The 22,143-nt window shown below is 39.5% G+C and overlaps 1 protein-coding gene across 2 annotated transcripts in view; it reads right to left on the bottom strand.

Moving 5' to 3' along the window:
• STAC (SH3 and cysteine rich domain) overlaps nucleotides 1–17,844 on the bottom strand; it is a 151,348-nt gene extending 133,504 nt beyond the window's left edge. For both annotated transcript variants that reach the window (XM_023214893.2, XM_023214894.2), the window contains exon 1: nucleotides 17,580–17,844. In XM_023214893.2, the coding sequence (XP_023070661.1) occupies nucleotides 17,580–17,690 (111 nt within the window). In that variant the 5' untranslated portion in view covers nucleotides 17,691–17,844. The remainder of the gene's footprint in view (nucleotides 1–17,579) is intronic.
• Between the last annotated feature and the right edge of the window lie 4,299 nt (nucleotides 17,845–22,143).

Genomic DNA, 22,143 nt, shown 5'->3' with positions numbered 1-22,143 from the left:
TTTCCTTTCCTTTCCTTTCCTTTCCTTTCCTTTCCTTTCCTTTCCTTCTTTCCTTTCCTTTCTTTCTTTCTTTCCTTCTTCCTTTCCTTTCCTTTCCTTTCCTTTCCTTTCCTTTCCTTTCCTTTCCTTTCCTTTCCTTTCCCTTCCTTCCTTCCTTCCTTCCTTCCTTCCTTCCTTCCTTCCTTCCTTCTTTCCTTCTTTCTTCTTCTTTCCTCTTTCTTTCCTCTTTCTTTCTTTCTTTCTCTTTCTTTCTTTCTTTTTTTTTTTTTTAACATACTTTCATAGATAGCAGTAAAATAATCTTAACTACAAAGCTCATAAACTGGCAGGTAACATTTTAGTCTGACCATCGGGGGATGAGGTCAAAGTTGCTGCTCTCCTCATGAGCTTCCTTCTGTTTCACAGCTGCTGCCTAGAGTCTAGGAACCAGATGTATGGGCTCAGAGAGCTAGATTCAGGCTCTTTGTTTAGCTGTCCAACCAGGCTGTGGACAAACTTACCAGTGAAGGTCCAATTGAGAGCCAGGAAAGATCCTGCCATGGAGTTAGATGGCTTGGCATTTTGCTCTTGGTTCCTCATACACAAGTTTAAAATATCTCCCATTGATCCTGGCTAACACGGTGAAACCCCGTCTCTACGAAAAAATACAAAAAAACTATCCGGGCGAGGTGGTGGGTGCCTGTAGTCCAAGCTACTTGGGAGGCTGAGGCAGGAGAATGGCATAAACCCGGGAGGCGGAGCTTGCAGTGAGCTGAGATCCGGCCACTGCATTCCAGCCTGGGCTGCAGAGCGAGACTCCATCTCAAAAAAAAAAAAAAAAATAAAATAAAATAAAAAAATAAAAAAAAAATAAATAAATAAAATCATCATCAACACTACGATGTATTACAAATTGAGCTTAGGTTTTTTTTTTTTTTTTTTTTGCTGCCTGCTGCATGCAAAAGTCATCCTATTGGCAATCTATGAAAGAAACTTTGCAAAAATAATTCTAACCACAAGAACGAACAAAGAAATAACATACAAAACAACGTATAATACTTTTTCAGACAAGCCCATAAAATCCACGAAATTCTAAGAGAACTTGGGTGATCCGAAGTGGATTGAAGTTATTCCTCCTGGAAGGCAGATTTTTCACAATGATCAAATATCTGCATGATTAGGAGGCTTCAGTAGTCTGAGTGGTGGTCTGACATGAAGCCTCCTGAATTTACGTCATATTCTTTCTTGTGTTCATGGGAAGAAGCATAAACTGTATGCTTTATTTTTGTAAACAGGATTTTTCTTCTTTTGTTATTTTTTATCCTCATGCAACATATTCATGGAACATTTATTTTGATCATTTTCACTTATAGGATATATACCTGAAGAGAAGAGACATGCCCAATATAGCAGTTAAAAAAGATCCACTCAGATATTGACAATAATGAAATCTTATATTTGAGAATTTATTTCTTCAATGTTAATTAGAAGGTCAGATCCATCAGAAATAATTACCAGTAAACTGATCAACACATTCCTCATTCAGCAAAAATGTATTAATTAAATAAGTGAGTACCAGCAACTTTAGCTTAATTGATTTGCCTTTTAAACAAGAGTTAAGGAATTTCAAATCTATCAGGTACTCAGTATCTGACAAAACAACTTATAGGAAACATAATCAAGAATCAGAAAATATAAACAAAAAGTCTGAACTACCAGATTAATCACTAAATAAAAGACAAAACAAAACACAAAACACTAAAAGACAAAACCGTGTGTACTTTTCTGATAGTTCATTAGCCTCAGTGTCCATTTTGTTTTGAGGAACAAAAAACTCCAACTGGTTTGATGATTTATTTTCCACTACAAATGCAAATTAGCAGAAGCAAATTAGAAGCCTTAGACTAGAGACAGGGATAATCTCTGTGTGGGAGGAGGTAGTAAAATGTAAGAATCAGAGACAAGAACTAGGAGAGAATAGCAGTATAGAGCCATTAGTGCAAGGAAAAAACTACCCTACATATAACAAGTTCAACAACTGGCATTCAGAATAGTGATTCTGAGTAATTAGGAAAAGGAAATTATAAAAACAATAAAATTGCTTTGAAATTTACAAAGCATTTACAACGCTGTTATTACATGGGAATGAAATTACATTTGGTATATTCTGCTTTTAAAAGCAGGGAAATGTGAACCAGAAAGATTTACAAGCAAAATTATCAACAGAAAAAATGCTTGGAACATTTTCATGCCCCCCATTATCAGTATGGCTTGATTCTCCCGGATGACTCCTTTGCTGAGCATTCTAATGAAGTATCCCTGTACTTCTGTGAGACGGAAAGTACTAATTTCCCCTAAAATATGGAACTCTGGAAAAAAGTAGTGACTAACTTTGTATAGCAGTAATAATGTGCTATCAGAAAATTATCCCTAGCATTTTTCAACCATAAATCTGATGTAAAAGATGTATTGCATTTGTATACTGTGATTTTTATTATTTTTTTATAATGTTATTTTTCCAAGGAACTGCATCTCAAATTTTTTAATGAAACTAGTAGAAAAATATTGTTCAATAAACAGAGATCCAATTTATAATTAATTTTTCATATGTATATCTAAGTCATGTATACTCTGCTTGATAAAACTTTGGTTCAATATCTGCTAAAACAAAATATAAAAAAAGAAATCAATCTGAAAATCTCTAAGCTTGTTGAAATTCAGGGTGGGGCTCCCAATTTGTTTTTAGAATAAGATTAACTGGGGGAGGAGGAAATAAATTTATACAATGAAAACTATGACCAGAGAGTTTTCTCTTTCATAGAGGTAAATATTATTTACCAGAAAGACTCTAGGACTGAAGTAAATCATTCTAATCCAATGTCTTTCTACTTGACTCTCATCTTTCTTTTTTTTTTTTTTTTTTCTTTTTTAACTTTGTGGCGAGATGCTTATAGAAGCCAAAAATCAACGTGTTTTCTTGTTGGATGATTCTGGCCCTTGCTGCCATCTTCTTGCTACATGAGGAGATTTGAATGTAGATTACTGGGACTAACAGCCAATCCTTATGACTGAACGTCGACTGATAATCTACATGGACCAAGCAACATAGAAGAGAAGAGCTGCCATAAGCAGTGAGACGAATACTTTTAATTCTTGATGACTTTGTTTGCACCTCATTCCATCCTGCTTCTTATCTTCTAACTGCTAACATTAGCCCCTTTTGCTCTGTTGGTTCTCACCCCACCATTGGAATTTTCCTTGTCTCCACATTTCTGGCTCTGATCTTAGAATCTCTATTCATGTATTCTGGTCGTTCACTCTGACCAAGTAGTCCCCAGCCAGATAAGGGCCCTCTTGATCCCAACTTCCACCTCTTGTGCAGGCTCTGTGAAGATGGCTTCCTGAGGAGGAAACAGATACTTCTACTTGTCATCGAAATTCCTCTCATGTCTGCTCTTTTTTCTTTCTTCTCATTTGCTCTCTGTCATCTTTTAAAGACTGGACTACTCACCTCCCTGGCTTTAGGTGCTCCCCATGCCAGTTCATCTTTCACTTCACTACTACAACATTAGTGACTTCTCTTATCCTCACCTTTCAAATCTAAATCCCTGTGCCCAGCTTCCAAGACCTTCATCTGACCTCTTCAACTTTCTGGTCTGCAATTTCCCAGTATGCAATTTCAATCAAGCCAATTACATTGTTTCCATCTTTGGAAGGTTATCCATAAGATTAAGTTCACATCCCATCTTTTTGAAGGTTACTGTGACTGCTACCAACTTACCTTTGCACAGGGCTTCTTGGACCATAAAATATTTTGATATATATATATCTTTCTTTGGATTCTCCTATTAACGTTTTAAAAGTCATTACTGAGTTATCTCTCTCCTTCACACCTCACAGTATACATTCATAGGAACTCTTGTTGATTTTATTTCTAAAATATAATGCAAATATATTCCTTTTTTTTTTTTTTTTTTTGACAGAGTTTCACTCTGTTGCCCAGGCCGGAGTGTAGTGGCACGATCTCAGCTCACTGCAACCTCCACCTCTCGGGTTCAAGCGATTCTCCTGCCTCAGCCTCCTGAGTAGCTTGGACTACAGGTGTGCACCACTGCACCTGGCTAATTTTTGTATTTTTAGTAGATACAGAGTTTTGCCGTGTTGGCCAGGCTGGTCTCTAACTCATGACCTCAGGTGATCCACACACCTCAGCCTCCCAAAGTGCTGGGATTACAGGTGTGAGCCACCATGCTGGTCCTATATCACTTCTTAAATTGTCCACTATGTGCTACCAGATTCTCCCTAATCTGGACTACCATAGCATTCTAACTGGCCTCCTTACTTTTACTCTTGCTATGCTGCAGTCCCACTGCATACAGCAACCACAGTAATCTTTGTAAAATGTGAGTAATGTACTATCCGGATCCTCCTCCTCCCTGGATTTCTCCAGTGGTTTTCTTTCAAACTTCGATAAAAATCTAAATTCCTTAGCATAGACAATGAAGTCCATAAGACCAAGCCAGCACTGTCCACTAGAGCCTGTGCAATCATGAAAATGTTCTCTAATCTGTGGTGTTTAATACAGTAGCCACTAGCCACATGTGCTTACCAAGTGCTTGAAATATGGCTAGTGTTACTGAGAAACTGATTTTTAAATTTCAATTAATTTAAATATAAACTTAACTAACCACATGTGGTTAATGGCTACCATACTGGACAATGAAGATCCAGCCACTGGACTCATCTCTCTGTAGGTGAGTTTAGGTGTCTGTATTCACCTCCGGTTATTTTTCCTGTTGTTTACTCAACAATAAGCACCCAAGATTTATGGCTGCTCTTCACAAATACAAGCTTGTTCCACCTCTGGGGCTTTGCTCAGATCTCCCCGCCCCCCGGCTTCTTCTCTTCCTCTAGATCGTCACACAACTCATGCCCTTACTCCATCCTCATTTCTGAAACAAAAGTTACTTTTTCACAGAATCCTTTTCTGGTCACTGTCTTAGAGAGTTTGAGCTATTGTAATAAGAATACCACAGACTGGGTGGCTTAAGCAATAAACATTTATTTCTTCCAGCTCTGGAAGCTGGAAGTCTGAGATCAGGGTGCCAGTATGATCAATTTTCTGCTGAGGGCCTTCCTCCTGGTTCACGGATGGCTGCTTTCTTGCTACATGCTCACATGAGGGAGAGCAGAGAGAAGAAGGAAGCTCTCTCTTGTCTGTTTTTATAAGGCCACTAATTACATCATGAAGCTTTCACCATCATAACCTAATTATCTCCCAAAGGCCAATGTCCAAATACTATCACTTTGGAGATTAGGGTTTCAATATAAATTTGGAGGGCACACATATTCAGCCCATAGCAGTCAGTCTATGTAAAATAGCTCCCTATGCTACCCTATTCCACAAGTACTCTTCTATTTAGCTTTATCACTGCCTAAAATAATGTTATGCATTTTTTTTACCTTGTTTATCATCTGTCTTCTCTACTCTCTCCAGAAGTACAGGTTCAGAGTAGGTGGAAAATGAGCTTTAGGTAGATTGAATTTTCTAGGTGATGCTGGGGACACAGGAGCAAGGGAGTTGAGGGTATTTGCAAAGAAGTAATTACAATGAAGGAAAAGTAGAATCTAAGAACCTAAAATGGGTGAGGAATACTGAAAGGAGGGTAAATTCACTGATTTAATGGATTTGATGCTCTGGTGTGGCTGAAATACTATTGGAACAGAAAGGCTAAAGAGAATTAGATGGTAGCCATACAGTGGGAAGCTTGAAAGGGAGATTCTAGAGAGGGTGTAATGCTTGTTTGAATGAAGTCTTGGGAATGCTCATGGAAGTGGGTGGTCAATATGGAAGAGGGTAGAAGACAAGATCGTAAGAGGAGAAAAGCTTAAGGACTCAGGAGGTCAGGGTATTCGGAAGAGTCATCTTCAGTGTGTGAAAATCATAAAGGATTATGTACAACAGGAGTAGTGCTGGAGTGAATTAGAGTAGGCCTGGCTCTAGCAGACGAGACCTCCCTGGGGTTGGGAGGTGACTGCTGATGACAGCAGGAAATGGGAGAATCTGACAGCATAGATTTTAAAGCTGCGAGTTTTAAAGGAAGAGAGACAATAAACGGGAGGCAGCAGTAAGGCTGCCTCCCTGGTCACTAGGTGTGATGAAGGAAAAAACAACCATCACCTGAAAGCTCTGCAGGGGCCAGGCATGGGGCTCATGACTGTAATTCCAGCACTTTGGGAGGCTGAGGTGAGAGAATTGCTTGAGCCTAGGAGTTCAAGACTAGGCTGGGCAACATAGGGAGACCTCATCTCTACCAAATAAATAAATCAATAAGTAAATAAATAAATAAATCAAAATTAGCTGGGCATGGTTGTATGTGCCTGTAGTCCCAACTACTTGGGAGGCTGAAGTGGGAGGATTGCTTGAGCCTGGGAGGCTGAGGCTGCAGTGAGCCATAACTGTACCACTGCAATCCAGTCTAGGTGGCACAATAAGACTCTGTCTCAAAAAGAGAAAGGAAAGGACTAGATATTAGCTTAAGAAGTGAAGGACACATCCGAGAGGAAGTTGAGGATAAAGAGGATTTTGCTAAAAGTGAATTCTAGAGTAGAGTGGAGGGTATTGGCCTCTAGGGAGGTTGGACGATGGGCTGGATTGGCAGACGTGCAGATCTGTTCAGAGAGGAAACTGTGAGAGGAAGGGGCCTTGCAGCCTTGTGCTTCTAGTGATTGGCATCACTGGGAAAGTGGTGCGATGGGAATCTTTTCCAAGGTCTCCAAGTCACCTTGTTCTGATAAAACAGAGTGTTGGAGGGGAGGGGAGGGAATGTGGGATCTTATCAAGGCATAAAGAACTCTGGTGCGGCTTTTCACTCCCCTGGTATCGGTTTGGAGGGCAAGGGAGCAGTGGCATTCCTGGGAGCCCCAGGGTGTTCTGCGTCTTGTTTCTTTATTCCTTTCTTCGAGTCTGACCTCAATCCTTCATTCTGTGGTCACAGTTGCTTCCAGACCTGAGGAAAACATGCTGACTGAAACTTTAGTTATGAGGGCCTTAGAAACAGGCAACAGGTGCATGTTTCATTTTCAGACAAATGAAGCATGCTCTGGTAGCTGCAAGACATCTTGTCTTCTCTCTACCTGCTGCCAAACAGCCTCCTCCCTGCTCAGGCCACCCCCGTCAGGCTCATCAAGGGCTTCTGGTTTTCTGGCTTGGTGGACTCCGTGGATGATGCTTCTCTATGGAGGAGCTCATCAGAAGAAGACCACATAAGAAAAAACAAATTAACAACAAAAAGAGCACATAAGAAGAAAAGGGGTGACAGCTGAGTCAAGAATGATAAATTCCATTGAGGGTAGCTTGAATTTGAGATGTGGGCATCAACAGAGACTGTCCAAAGGGCAGCAGGATGTATTGGTCTGGCACTCACTAGAGTGATGTCTGGGTTGGATGCAGACTTAGGAGTTTTCAGCTGGTGGATGAAATAAGAAGAAGTAAGATTTAGCCCAGAGAGATTATGAAGGATGAGAAGGACTGGGGGTGAAAAACAGAATGCTGGGGAAGAACAGCATTTGAAAGATGGGCAGAGGACAGATTGCCAATGGGATCAAAGAGCAACTTCTATAGCAGTAAGAGGGAAACCAAGAATGAGTGAGAGCTTGAAAGAGGGAGCAAGGGATCCTTTCTTTTGGTAAAGTGGAGATGTGAACACTCGTGCTTAATGCTTCTGATTTCAAGTCCAGATCTAAGGAATCAGTGTTAGACAGAAATAGAGAAGTATAAAAGATGGTATGAACAAGATGGAATCCATGGGAATCCTGCCAGAGAGAGGGAAGATGGGACAAGACTGAAGGAAGGTACCAGTGCTGTCCTCCTATAACCCATCTGGAGATGTTATGAAGATTTCAGTAAAATAGATAATTTTTTGGTAAAATACAAGTTAACAAATCTGACTCAAGCCAATTTAGGAAAAAAGGAATGGAATTTAATAATGGAAAAAACTATTTCCAAATTTTGTTTTAAGACAGGTGGTAGGTTTAGATATTATTGGCATTTTTAAAAACCATTCAAAGAGAATATTATTTCTGGGTTCCATAAAATGTTACACACATAAAAATACAAAAACAAAACAAAAACATTCATAGACATGTTCCCAATTCATCTTCTGAAACTTGGTATAGCATTAAACATAAAATCTGACCAAGAACACAAAAGTGACAGTTATCGAACAATCTCTCTTATGTATGTGGATGTAAAAATAATAAAGCATTGGCAATCAAAACTCAAAGTTTATTAAAATAAAATCCCCATGGCCAAGTAGGACTTGTTCCAGGATTGTAGTAAGAGTTTAATATTAGGATATCTATTAATATAATCCATCAGATAAAGAGGCCAAAGGACAAAAAAAAAAAAAAAAAAAAAAAAAAAGGGGAAAAGAAAAATCACATGATTACCTCCATACTTGCCAAAAAGTCATCTGAAACAATTCCACATCTACTCCTGATGGAAATTCTTCGTAAGCTAGGAACATTACCTATCTTTAAAATGAGAAAGACTGCCTTAGTTTAATTGTGAACATGAGTGGGATGTCTGGAATTTGTGTAGAAGGGGATCTTAAGGAATGACTTAGTTGGAAATGGATTTGTCTTTAAGTTGAATTTGCAGGGCACCACATGATTTTTCTCAGGCTGAATAAGTACTTTTGGTGGCTTCTAGAGTGGCTAGTGTTTATAGGAGAACTAAGGCCACCTGTCAGCCCAATACTATACAATATTACATGTATAGTAAAACGTTAGTGGCATTTAAAGTTAAGTCATGTGCCAGCCTGGTATCTCTCTAATATTTACCATACTTTTGGAAGTTCTCCAGCAATAAACCCCTGTCCCTACACACTGCACTCCCTTTCCCCCCCAAATGAAAGAGAATTATAGTTACAGAGGCAAAATTGTTATTTCACATATTTTGATAATATGAAAATAATAGCTATCATTTACTTGCTATATGCCAGGCTCTGTGTTAAGCACTTTACATACACTAATTAACTTGAATGGCAATGCTGCAGAGGACATTATTATGCTCACTTTATGGAAAGTACAGTGAATCTCTGGAAAGTAAGGGACAGGAAATCTTGTTAAGTGGCATCTCAAAGTGGCACAATGGGATTTGAACATGACTGTGTCTGCGCCCATGCTCTGAACCAGTAAGCAACATTGTATTTCTTTATTAATGGATAAGAAATGGAATATAAATGATTTTAGATTACAAAATTAATATAAGAATGAATTTCTTATGTGCCAGCTATTACCGGTCAAAAAATATAAAAATGGTAATTCATAATAGTAAGTCAGAGTATAAAATACTGTGTGCTATGTTCTTAATGTTTGTGTTCCCCCGAAATTCATTTGTTGAAACTTAATCCACCAGTGTGACGGCATTAAAGGTGAGGCCTTTGGGAAGTGATTAGGACATGAGGGCAGAGCCTACATGAGTTGGATTAGTGCCCTTATAAAGAGGTTTCAGAGAACTACCTTGTACCTTCCACCATGGGACACCACAGCTACAGGATTCCATCTATAAACCAGTAAACAGGCCCTCTGCTGATGCCTTGGTCTTGGATTTTCCAGCTTCTGGAACTGTGACAAATACATTTTTGTTGTTTATAAACCCAGTTTATGACATTTTGTTTTAGCAGCCTGAATGGACCGAGATACTTGGAAAATAGCTAACAAAGAATTTGGGCAAGAAATATTTGAAGGCAATTCCAAGCATTTATGAGAGGCATAAAAGACAGGTGTCTCAATAACTAGAGATATACTATGATTTTGGATAAGAAATCTCATTATTGTAAAGATTTCACTGAAATAATATCAGGAGTTTCATGAAATAATAACAGGAGTATTTTGAAATTACTTTCAAGATATCGTTTTCATAATTTGGTAGAAAATGAAAAGTTGAGTGCAGATAAATATAAAACTTCCAAGAGAGTACTTGTATTATTAATTATCAAACTCTATTACTAAGCTACAATAATTAAAACACATAATAGTCATGCAAGAGTACAGTATAGTAATAAGTGTAAAAATAAAGTTACAAAACACTAGAATATGACAGATAATCTAAAAATAATCTAAAAGAGAATCTACTACATATTACCACTTATTACATAATAAACATAAAATTTCAAGTCAGTGAAAAAAGAATACATCATTCAACAAATGGTTTTAGAAATATCGATTCATCATTTGGAAAAAATAGATTTATTCATACTACATAATGATATAAATTCCAGATGGATGAAAATGATAAAAGCAAAAAGTACATATTGAGGATCTAGAGAAAGATACAGGTTATTTTATTTTTCTGTTCTCAGGGTTGGAAGTACTTTCTAAATATAATTGAAAAGAATAAAACATAGCTAAGTAAATTTGAGACATTTAAAATCATAAAAAAGGAAACTTCTACATTGAAAATGTAATAAAATTGAAAAACAAATTTCAATCTGGGAAAATGTTAGCAATGTATATGAAAGGTTGATTTTAATATTTATAAAAAAATTTTAAAAAACCAATAAGAAATGAATAAACAGTATTAAAATGGACAAGGACATGAACAGATAATTCACGTACCAAAAAGACAAGTAATAAAAAAGCATGAAAAATAACCCTTTCAATGAATAAATGTAAGTAAAACAATAATAAAATTCAATAATTCTGCATCATTCAAATTTGCTAGCTAAAAGCCTTTTATACTTACTACAATCCAACAACAAAAACCAAACAATCTAATTTTAAAATGGACGAAGGCCTTGACTAGATATTTTTCCAAAGAAGATATGCAAATGACCTATAAGCACATAAAAACATGCTCTACAGCACTAAACATGAGATACCATCTTGTACCCATCAGGATCAACAAAACCCAGAGAATAACAAGTGTTGGTGAGGATGTGGAGAAACTGGAATCCTTGTGCATTACTTGTCAGAATCCAAAACTGTGTGACTGCTGTGGAAAATAGGATGTCAATTTCTCAAAAAATTAAACATGGAATCACCAGATGATCCCGCAATTGCACTTCTGGTTATATACCCATAAGAAATGAAAGAGGGGACTCCAACAAGTATTTGCACACCCACTTCACAGCAGCATTATTCAGAGTAGCCAAAAGGTAGAAGCAGCCCAAGTATTCACTGATGTATCAGTGGATAAACAAAATGTAGTATATACATACAATGGGATATTATTCTGCCTTAAAAAAGAAGGGAATTCTGATACATGCCACAATGTAGATGAGCTGTGAAGACATTATGTTAAGTGAAATAATCACAAAAGGACAAATATATGATTTCTCTTATATGGTAAACCCAGAATAGTCAAATTCATATAGACGAAAAGCAAAATGGTGGTTGCCAGTGACTGGTGAAAAAGGGGGATGGGGAATTAGTAATTAGTGTTGAATGGGTACAGAGTTACAGTTGGAGATGATAAAGATGCTCTGGAGATGAATGGTGGTTATGGCTGCACAACAATGTGAATGTACTTAATGCTGTAGAACTGTACTCTTAAATATGGTTAAAATGGTAAGCTGTATGTTATGCATATTTTACCACAGTCAAGAAAAACCTAGGTTGGTTTTGATGTCTGCATGGAGTGGGATCTAAAAAAGGAGGAAAAAATGAACTAGAAACAAAATTCTTACCAACTCAGGTTGATGATAAAGAAATGTTAGTTTAGACTCCAGGTGGACAAAAGTGAATAAGTAAACAAAATATTCATCTTGGAATTCCTAGTCATGGATCTGCCCTCGCATAGATGTGAGGCTTGAATTTAGACAACAAAAGTTGGTTTGGTAAACCCCAAACTGAAAAAGTAACAAAATTTGGTTCCTGCCAATGATGTCCTAGGGGACTTGACAAAAGCAAGTACTTTGGAGTAAGAACATGCCCATTCTCTCCACATGGATTTATAGATTCAATGCAGTTCCATTCAGAATCCCAGCAGGCGTTTTTGTGCAAATTGATCAGGTGATTCCAAAGCACACATGGAAATGCAAGGAGTCAAAAATAACCCAAATCTGTTTTGCAAAAGAAGAGCAAAGTTCCAGGGCTTATGCTACCAGATATCAAGATCTTTTAAATAAAATCGTTACATTTAAGACAGTGCTGTACTGGTAGAAAGACAGACAAAGAGGCCAATGGGCAGAATAGAAACTTCCATATATACAGTCAAATTATTTATGGATAGCAAAAGTGGTACAGTCAAAATGAATATTGACCCCTACCTCACACCATACCAAAAAAGCAATTCCAAATGAATTGTAAATCCACCTGTGAAAGGTAAATAATAATAACAATTCTAGAAAATAATAATAGGAGAATATCTATATGACTTTGGAATAGGCCAAGATTTTATAAGCAGTACACAAAAAGCACAACCATAGGAGAGAAAATGTAAAAATTAGACTACATTAAATTAGGAATTTCTGTGAAGAAGAAAAAAGGTAAGTCTTTTTTTTTTTTAGTGTAGAAGAGAATATCTGCAATACATTTTTCTCTCAACATTCTCATATCCAGAATATAAGAAGAACCCCTACAAATTAGTAAGAAACAAATAACCTAATAGAAAAATGGGCAAAAGACTTGAACAACTGCACAAGAAGATATCAAATGCCAATAAACATATAAAAACTGCTAAGCTCATTAGTCATTGGGGAAATACAAGTGAAAACCACATTGCAATATTATTAATTGTGTATTAGATGGCCAAAATGAGAAAGACAATATGAAACGATGGTAGCACAAAGAGTAGATTGAAGTCTTATACATTGCTGGCAGGAATATGAATTGGTACAGCCATTTTGAAAAATATGTTAAAGCTGAACATGTGTATACCCTATAACCCAGAAATGCCACTTCTAGGTATATACCCAATAGAAGAGCTTCATATGTGCCACAAAGAATATATAAGGAATATTCGTAGCAGTATGGCTTATAGCAGCCCGAAACAAGAAACAATCCAAATGTCCATCATCAGTAGAGTAGCTAAATAAATTGTGTTCCATTCATACAATGGAATGTTATATGGTAATTATTTAAGAGTATGGGAAGACTGTTTATATATAACACTAGGTGGAAGAAAAAGCAAAATTTGCATTTATGCATACACTATTCTAATTCTGTTTTCAGTGGGATCTGCATAGAAAATACTGATGCTTGAGATCTCTCTCAGAGATTTCAACTTAGTAGTTCTAGCCTATGGACTGGGTTCCCTTGGTGATTCAATGCAAAGCCAAGGTTTTGTTTTCTTTCATCTTCTTCCCTGAGTAGAAGTTAAATTCCTTATTAGTAATAGCTTCACAAATATGTATGAGATATGCTGGGCACAAAGCAGGCACTCAATAAATAACTGCTGATAGATGGACACAGAAACCTTTCTGGGAGATTCAGGCCATGTCTTCATGGTTAGAGATTTCTTTTTCATAGGTTGGATTGTGGTACAGGTTCAGAAAGAACCCTCCAGGAATGAGGGTCACTTTGGTCCATGGCTTCACTAGGGCACTGGGTGGCTTATATCACCATTTCAAAATCTAAGTCACATGCTGGTGAGTCTATGGCTTATCTTCTTGGGGATGTAAAATAACTGAAGTGAAGTCTCACTGTAGTCAATTAGCATAACTAAAAGCCCAAAGAGGTAAACTCAGTTACATTACAGTGATGTCAGCTGTGGTTATTGAAATTATTCCAATGATGACATTTGGGGTGGCTGGTGGTAGCAGTCATCTGATTTGAAATAAATAGAGAAAATAAATAATGGTTTATGTTTGTGTATGCTTACAACAAACATATTAGGTGTATTACGTATTCTTAGGCCTTACAAAAACCACACCAATTAGGTATTAGTAGCCCCATCAGCATCCCCATGAGGAAGCTGAGGTTTGAGGTGATAGGCAGGTTCACAGAGGTGTCAAGCTCAAAGCCTATAATTCCTCAATATCATCAAAACGTTACCTTGTGTCATATAAGTGATGACAAAGAGATTTATACCAAACCTTCACATTAGACACTAGCAAGCTTTCTATGTTGTCAATAAGTCAGTAGGCGAAAAGATGTTCATTAAAATAAGCGATAATGGGACTTGAAATTTTTGTTTATATTCAATGATCTTTGTCAAGCTCTTAGATAACAAATTAGGCTGTGTCAGCCCTTAGAAAATAATTAGGCTGTGATCTTTCTGAAATAGTTAGTGGGAAGATAGAGGGGTATGATATATCAGTGGCTTTCAAACTTACTCAACTCAACTAGTTTCATAAAGAAGAAAACCCACAATTACATTAAACTATATTATGACTTGCGCTTACAGGAATTTGCTCCAAGGAAACTGTACTGGGATAGCAATGGGGATGGACTGGGGATCGCACAATGAAATCAGAACCCCAAGATGGGGTTCATAGATAAGGGTATTGCCAGTAACTATCTGTGTGATCTCAAGCAAGTCATTGCTCCTCTTTGGGCCTCAATTTCCTCAAGAAAAAGGGAAAGGATATTAAAATAACCTTTGAAGCTATAGACCCTTCATGAAGCTATGAATTCTTTCCCTAGATGATGCACATAAGCATGTACACGAACAACTTTGAATGCTGGTTCAGGTTATTCACAGATTTTCCAAAGACTATTTGTGAGCTTCCAAAGAACATAGTGGCCCTTAGTTTAAAATACCTGAAATATGTGCTAATTGGGATTATAGTCATGTTTATGAAAATAACCCTTATCTTTGAGAGATGCAACCTGATAGCATATTTACAGGTGATATTATTTCATGTCTAGAATTTGCTTTAAAATGATCCAGTATGTGTGTGGCGGTGGTGGTGGTAATACCTAAAACAATATTGTCCATGAATTGATTGTGAAGCCACATGATTAGGTCCATGACAGTTCTTTATACTGTTTTCTCTACTTTTGTGTATATTACAATTTTCCATAATAAAATCAATTTTCACAATGAAAATGATCTAACCTTTCTTGGCTTCCACTTCCCTATCCATAAAATAGAAATATTAACAGAATCTTCTATTGTGAAGATTAAGGTTGTACCTGACTTACAGTAAACATTCAGTAGATGCTCACTATTGTTCTCTCAACTATGTAAATATATAAACAGATTTAAAAAGACATAAGATACAGATCAAAATATTATTAGTAGATGCTTCTGTATGGTAAATCAAGAGCTGATTTATTTTTCTTTTCATCATGTATGTCTGGACTGTTCAAATATCTACAAAGAGTATTTGTTACTCTTATAATAAGGCAAAAAAAAACCTAAATCTTTTAAAAAAGTAATTTTCAAAGTCTTCTTTGAGAGAGTTTAATGCCCAAAGGGGCCTGAACCATGTTTGTCCCATGAGATATTTTACAAACAAGACGACTTCATGGAAGAGTAAGATGGAATTCTTATTACCATCTTGTTCACATTTTCCTCACCAAGCTCTCATGCTCAGGGTCAAAGATCCCTGTAAATGCCAGTAAGCTTTAAGCTAAGTCTTCCTAGAATAGAATGAATTGAGCCTTCCTCTTCTCCAGTTGCATGCCATCTTACTGCCTTACCTTACCACAACCATACTAGCAGTTTAGCCTTTTTTTTTTTAAGGGGCATGCATCCCTTTGAGAATATTACGAATGCTATGCCAAGAAAAATTCACATTTAGGCATACGATATTGCATTCTATTTCCTAGGGTTCATGGGCCCCCATAGTTCATCTCCACTAATTAAGTTTTCTGAGGCCATGACATCAAATTTAGGAATGTAGAAACACACATCCGGTGTATAGACCACTTTGAGAAAAACTAATTTGTACAAAACCATAAGCCAGATAAATTGGTGGATAATTATGGGCATTACATACGTGGTTTTTCCTCTGCCAAATAATTTCCATTAGGACATCTATAAATAGCAAATCCATATAATGTATTTGAACCATACCACTGTTTGCCCAAATGCTAAGCCCTTTCCAGAACACACCTACTGCAGAGCAACAAGTCAATTCAAAAAGTTCAATACTAGTTTTACTCTTGAGTTTAGCTACATTCATTTACAGAATTCTAGCTTTCCTCTAAAATGGCCACTAACCTATATCACTTTGGGGACTGATATTCAATGGGAGGCAATGATACCCAGAAACTTTTTGACTAAGGAGAGGTAGTGCATGTGTATGGGTTATCAGATTGCTTTGGAATGGATCATTTGAGATGAGATGGAGTCCATCTCTTTATTTCAGGAAGGAAAAGGATAAACATGATTGAGTCCTTACAGTATACCAGGTGGACATTAGAGCATCCCATGTACTCCTCACAATGACTCTGGAAGGTAGGGGCTTTTTCCCTAGTTTCCAACCGAGTTTTAGAAAAGTTGACACATATACCCCAGGTCTGGCAGCCAGTAATTAACAGAAAAAAATAAAAATAAATAAGAGGCAAAGCTTTCCGGCTTAGATTACTATCATTGCTGGTTAACTTCAGGGGGCTGGGAAATGTACAGTGCCCAGGATCACACCAAATCCAGAGAGCCACTCAGGCTGTGATTTTCATCCTCCTGATTGCATCAGTGGCTTCCAGGGATGCATGTGAAGGGAGACAGGATGGCACTTTTCCTTGCCCCATCTGGCCTGTCCCTATCCTACAAACTGGCAACCCCTTTCCTTTGCTGGTATACACGGACTGCCTCACATTCCCCAAATGCCTGGGGATCGCACAATGAAATCAGAATAAAGAGCCAGGAACGCAACACTTAAAAGAATCCACGTAACTACAAACTCCATCTTAGGATTTCCACCACCAGCTGAGTTGCCATTTGGCATTGCACTGCCAGCAGCCACATTTTACTCTATCCTCCTCCAAGATTTTCGAACATGTGCCTGGCACCCACGAGAGTTTCAGAGGAAGTGTAACAGCGACAGGAGAAGTGCTGCGGGTTTGGTTTTGTGTATACGTGTTAGTGTAACTTTCGTAAAAGCAAGTGTAAGTTCTTAGAGTATTAACTTTCACAAGAGGAACATCAACTTTCAGACGAACGCAGGCAAACCCTTTTTCTTTTTCTTTCTTTTTCTTTTTTAGTGAGTGGTATCTGAAGGTAGGGGTGATCCCTGTTATGCAAAAGGTCTCTGAGACCCTTGGGATACATACATGCTTTTCTGGCCCAGCACTCCAGCTTTTCTGGAAGAGTATCCCTCGGTTGTCTCCATCCCTCAGCCTTCAAAAGCCACCTAATACCCACCTACACGTGCTTTGGACACAAGCAGGTTCAAAGCACAAAGCAACCAAGCCACCACCCCGCAAGAAATCGATCTCTGAACCCGGAGTCACCATGAATTGCGCGTGTGGATGTGTGGGCGAGAAGGCTAGGTCCACAGGGATGTGGTCCAGCATCGTGAGCAGCAGGTCCTACCAGACGTTCAAATCTCAGCGGGTCCTGCCGGACGTTCAAGTCCTCCAGCCCTGGGCGAACTAGCAAGTTTCAGACCCCCACGCCCGTGCTAGATCGGAGGAGAGACAAAGCTGGACCGAGAGGAGAGGAGAGTGAGTTTGTGTTCTCTCGGGGCAAGTGTGCTCGGTACCTTGGATTCCTGGCTGCTGGTGGATGCAGGAGAGGGCGGTTGCTCGGCGCCCGCCGCTTCCTTGGACAGCCCGTCCACGTCGTCCTCGCGGGGGCAGCTCGGAGGGATCATCGTGGCCGCACGGGAACGGTGTTGGGCTCCCGGAGGAACAGCGAGGCTGCTGTCCTCCTGCGCGCCCTGCCCGCCGCGCGCCAGGCTGCTCAGCTCCGGGTCCCGGGGACTCCCATCCTGGCCGAGGCGCCGACGTGCCCTCCTCCAGCCTCGCCCCCTCTCCCGCCGGGCCCTGCCCACCTCCCCTGCACTTCCGCCGGCGTGGAGGAGAGTGCGCCCTGCCCCACCCCGCCCCGCCGCGCCCGCGGCCACCTCGCCGGCGACCTCACAGTCGTGACTGCCACTCGGCAGCGGGCGAGCGGGCTTCAGCTCGCCTACAGCAGGAGGAAGGAGGCGGGGAGGCAGCTCCGGGGCGGGGCTGCGCGGCCAACGCCTGGAGTAGTGAGGGCAGGCAGGGGGCAGCGCCCTGGAGAGGGCTGGGGGAAGGCTGGGCGCGCGCCGGCACAGAGTGGGGGTGATTCTGTAGAGAGGATGCTGAAAATTCAGACCCAAACCCCAAAGAATAGAAAATCTGTGAATGATATAGCCAGAAAGGACCGCTTGGAACAACTCCCTCATTCCTCACCCCAACGAATAGTGACTGAGAGAGACAGTGACTTAGCTAAGCTATTTATAGGGTTCAGTGACAGAGAGCAGGGATCCGAGTGGGGGTCCCCTGACTCACGGGCACGGCGCTTCCTCCATTCAGCTTTGATCTAAAGCACAGATAATGCGGTGTGTCTATGGACACCTGTTCCTCATTTGTTATGTACTTATTGTGCTAAACCCTTTCTTTTTACCTTATTTAATCCTCCCAGCTACTCTATGCGTCTAGGGATGATCACTTCCATTTTATGAGGAAATTGAAGCTGTAGAAATGAGGAAATTGAGGTTGTAGGAAGGCTGAGTAATTTACTTTAAGCCACTAAACTATTATTGGTGAAACTGGAATTTGAACACATTTTGGCTTCAAAATCCATGCATTTCCGACTGTGGAGCCTCAAATCTAGGCCAGGTCTTGGCTGAAGAGCAATTGGATGTTGCAGTTTAGAGAAGAGTTGAGGACTGTTCACAGAGGGACAAACCAGCCTGCCTTACTTAATCTTTTGGAAACATAGGGATAGCTCCATTGAAAAAAGATACAGACGGTCCAGTTTCTTTTGAAGACAACCTCAAAGTGCAGGGAAAGGAAATACACCTAGATATTTAAAAGCCTCTTTTTCCCCATTAATACAAAATACCGTCAACTTTTTAAAAGAAAATTGCAAACTTCTGTTCAGATTTTTAAAATTAGCTGTAGACGTTTGCAAGAACAACTTCATGGATGTGCAACCTGTGCAGTCACACAGGGCCCCGCACGGATGCTGCCATCTTGAAATTCGGTAAAAATATTTAACGAGACCTCGTTTTCATTTTGTACTTGACCCTACAAAGTATGTGTCTGGTCCTGCATGCATTCCCTAGTTCATGTCTTTTAGAATGAACTGACTCTTACTCTTTCCATCCCAGATGCCAATTGAAAGCTACTGTTCTAAGTGTCAACCTCTTACTCAGCATTGAGCTTTCAAAATGCTCTAAATTTTCTGGTGACCCTCAGTACTGGGCCAGATTGGCTAGCTAAAATGGCTTCAGTTTTTGCCTTCTCACAACGCAATTCCTGATTGTTCGATAGAGACAAAATTCTAGTAGCCAAAGTCACAAACACAATGACAGGACCAGCCATATCAACACATTTTTATCAAGCATCTATTCTGTATCAGAATTGTGCCAGAAAACTAATGATACAGCAGAGAGAAAACACAGATTAAGCCTGTTTTCCTGGAATTTAAGTCTAGCGGGAGAGACAGTGATTAATTAAATCACACGCACAGTAAAAAAAAAAAAAAAAGAAAGAAAAAGAAAAGAAAAAAAAACTATGATAAGGGAAAGTACAAGACTTTGATGAGTGTGTACAAATGAAGCCTGAGCTAGCATGGGGCCAGACGAGGGTTTTCTTAGGAAACAAAACTCCCAGGGTCTACTGCTAGTTCCAGTCTTGGTGAGCAAGCATATCATGGCTTATAACAATACATTTTTCATCTTCGGATTTTCTTTTTTTAAGAATTGAAGATGTCACCCTTCCTTTTAGTAAGTACTTAGATCAAGTTAGCAACAGTATTAGCCAGTAGTATACATTTAAATGTTGTCCCCTGAAGGAAATTTAGAGAAGCTAGTACCTCCCTCCTTTCCACCCCACCCTGATCCCTGCAACAGAAATCCTTAGTCTGATAAATAATACCTACCATGGGAATTAGCCATGGTGTCCCAAACTAAATCAAGCCTTTGTTTATGTGTTTGTTTCAAATTATTTTCCATCCCATCTTTTGTTATTTAGCTAACTTATCTTATTCTTCAAGTCACATATCTAAGTATTTACTACTCGTGACATCTCCTTTCTTGACCGATTTATCTGATTTAGATTCCCAAATCAATGCCATGTTCCCATGACTTCCTTTCCTAAGTAATCAATGACAAGGTTGCCTGCTCTTCTGTTGGGCTATAATCTCCGCTAGGGCAGGGGCAATGCCATGTTCATCTTGTTTCTCCAACTCCTGGTATAATGCTTGTTAACAAGGTGGTCAAAAGAGGCTACCCTTGTAGCCCCCGAGCTCTAGAAATGGTCTAGGCATTAGTTACTACACGTGTCCTCCACACACTGAATGCAGAAAGACTCTGAATTCTTCTGTAAAACAATGAGATTTGTCAGTGATTTCAGTTGGTAGATGGTAGACCAGCAAAGTGATCCTCAGAGGGCCCCTCATGAAGCACTGATATCCCTGAGCAGAAGTGTACATTTTCCTGGCTATGTGTGAGATACTCCCTCTGTCACCCAGGAAGGCTTAGGTGAGACCTCACAGAAGACTGGAAATTCTGCATTAGAAGCTTTATGACATTTTAGCTATGGTTGTCAAGATTTCTCATTTCAACTGCAGTCTGGTAAAGCCTGAGGAAAAAAGGTTGTGAATTATTATTCTAAGTCTCAAGTCTGTAGCAGGACTTTGTGATTTTTGTAGATTCCCTTTATGGTCTATTTCACTCTAGTTTCTGGGTAAATATCAAGCCAGCAGAAGTGTGAGGTGTACAGAAGTTTATCTGCACAAACTTGAACTGGAAGCTCCCATTCCTGGTTCATTTACTTGTTCATTAATTTGTAAAGAGGGCAAAGGCCTCCTCCTGATTGCATCCAAGGGCCTTTCACAGTAAACACCGTGAAGCGGAAGACTGTGTAATCCTGCCAACCTTCTGTCATTTCTTTGTTCTGAGTTCGTATAAAGAGACTGGATTTCATCCTATGGACCTTGGCTTCTTCTAGAGCCATTTGGTAAAAAGATCCTAGTAAGACTTCTTAAATCGAACAGGCATATTTATGAAGGGTACAGAAAAGAACGACAAGAAAAAAGAAGAGGGAAGATAATATGGAGAACTGATGAGGATAAAAGAGAGGCTCTCAAGGAAGGGATGGCTCTCCATGCCTGATGCATCAGAGTCGTGATGGATACACAATATAACACAGTATATGAGAAAGGCATAGGTTGCTGATAACAATAATAGCTAACATGTATTGGGTTTCTAATACATCATAGACATTGTATATTTGTTCTTTAATTTAATCCCTATGGAACCTTAGCGAGATAAAGAAAATCAGCCTAAGTTCTACAGTTTAGGAAGGACTCAGTTATATCCTGCTCCTGGGCCAAGTTTTGGCCACTCTGGTTTGCTGCCACCTAGATAACAGCAGAACCCGGATGTCCTGAAAAGGCAGCAGGCCTTAAAGGTTAGGAGCAATGCAAATTGAGAGCCACGGGCATAATAGAAGGCAGAGGGCAAGTTCCCAAATAATGAAGAGTTGCCCATTCCATTCTTTTGTGTTAAAAGTAAATAACGAGCAGATCTACACTTTGGAGATGACAGCCAAGAAGTCTAGACAAATGTAAGCATGAGGCATCCACTGTTTTTTTGTTTTTGGTTTTGTTTTGAGATGGAGTCTCACTCTGTCGCCCAGGCTGGAGTGCAGTGGCACGATCTCAGCTCACTGCAACCTCCACTTCCCAGGTTCAAGCAATTCTCCTACCTCAGCCTCCCGAGTAGCTGGGACTACAGGTGTGTGCCACCATGCCTAGCTAATTTTTGTATTTTTAGTAGAGACAGAACTTCACCATGTTGGCCAGGATGGTCTCCATCTCTTGACCTCATGATCCGCCTGCCTCGGTCTCCCAAAGTGCTGGGATTACATGCGTGAGCCACCACGCCTGGCCGGCATCCACTATTAGCATCACTTGTCACCCTCTACATCCAGCTTGATGATCTGCCTTCAAGCTTAGAGAAACAAAATGCTTTGCCCAAAGTCTTACCACTGACACTACCACCACCACCACCACCTCTTACTTTGAACAGCTGCTAATGCTAGGCTTCATTATGGTCTCATAGGAACTCA

The sequence above is a fragment of the Piliocolobus tephrosceles genome, chromosome 2 (genome assembly GCF_002776525.5).
Source record: "Piliocolobus tephrosceles isolate RC106 chromosome 2, ASM277652v3, whole genome shotgun sequence".
Classification (NCBI taxonomy): Eukaryota; Metazoa; Chordata; class Mammalia; order Primates; family Cercopithecidae; genus Piliocolobus; species Piliocolobus tephrosceles.
The sequence above is the reverse complement of the archived record's forward strand: the minus strand, read 5'-3'. Positions and strand labels throughout refer to the sequence as shown.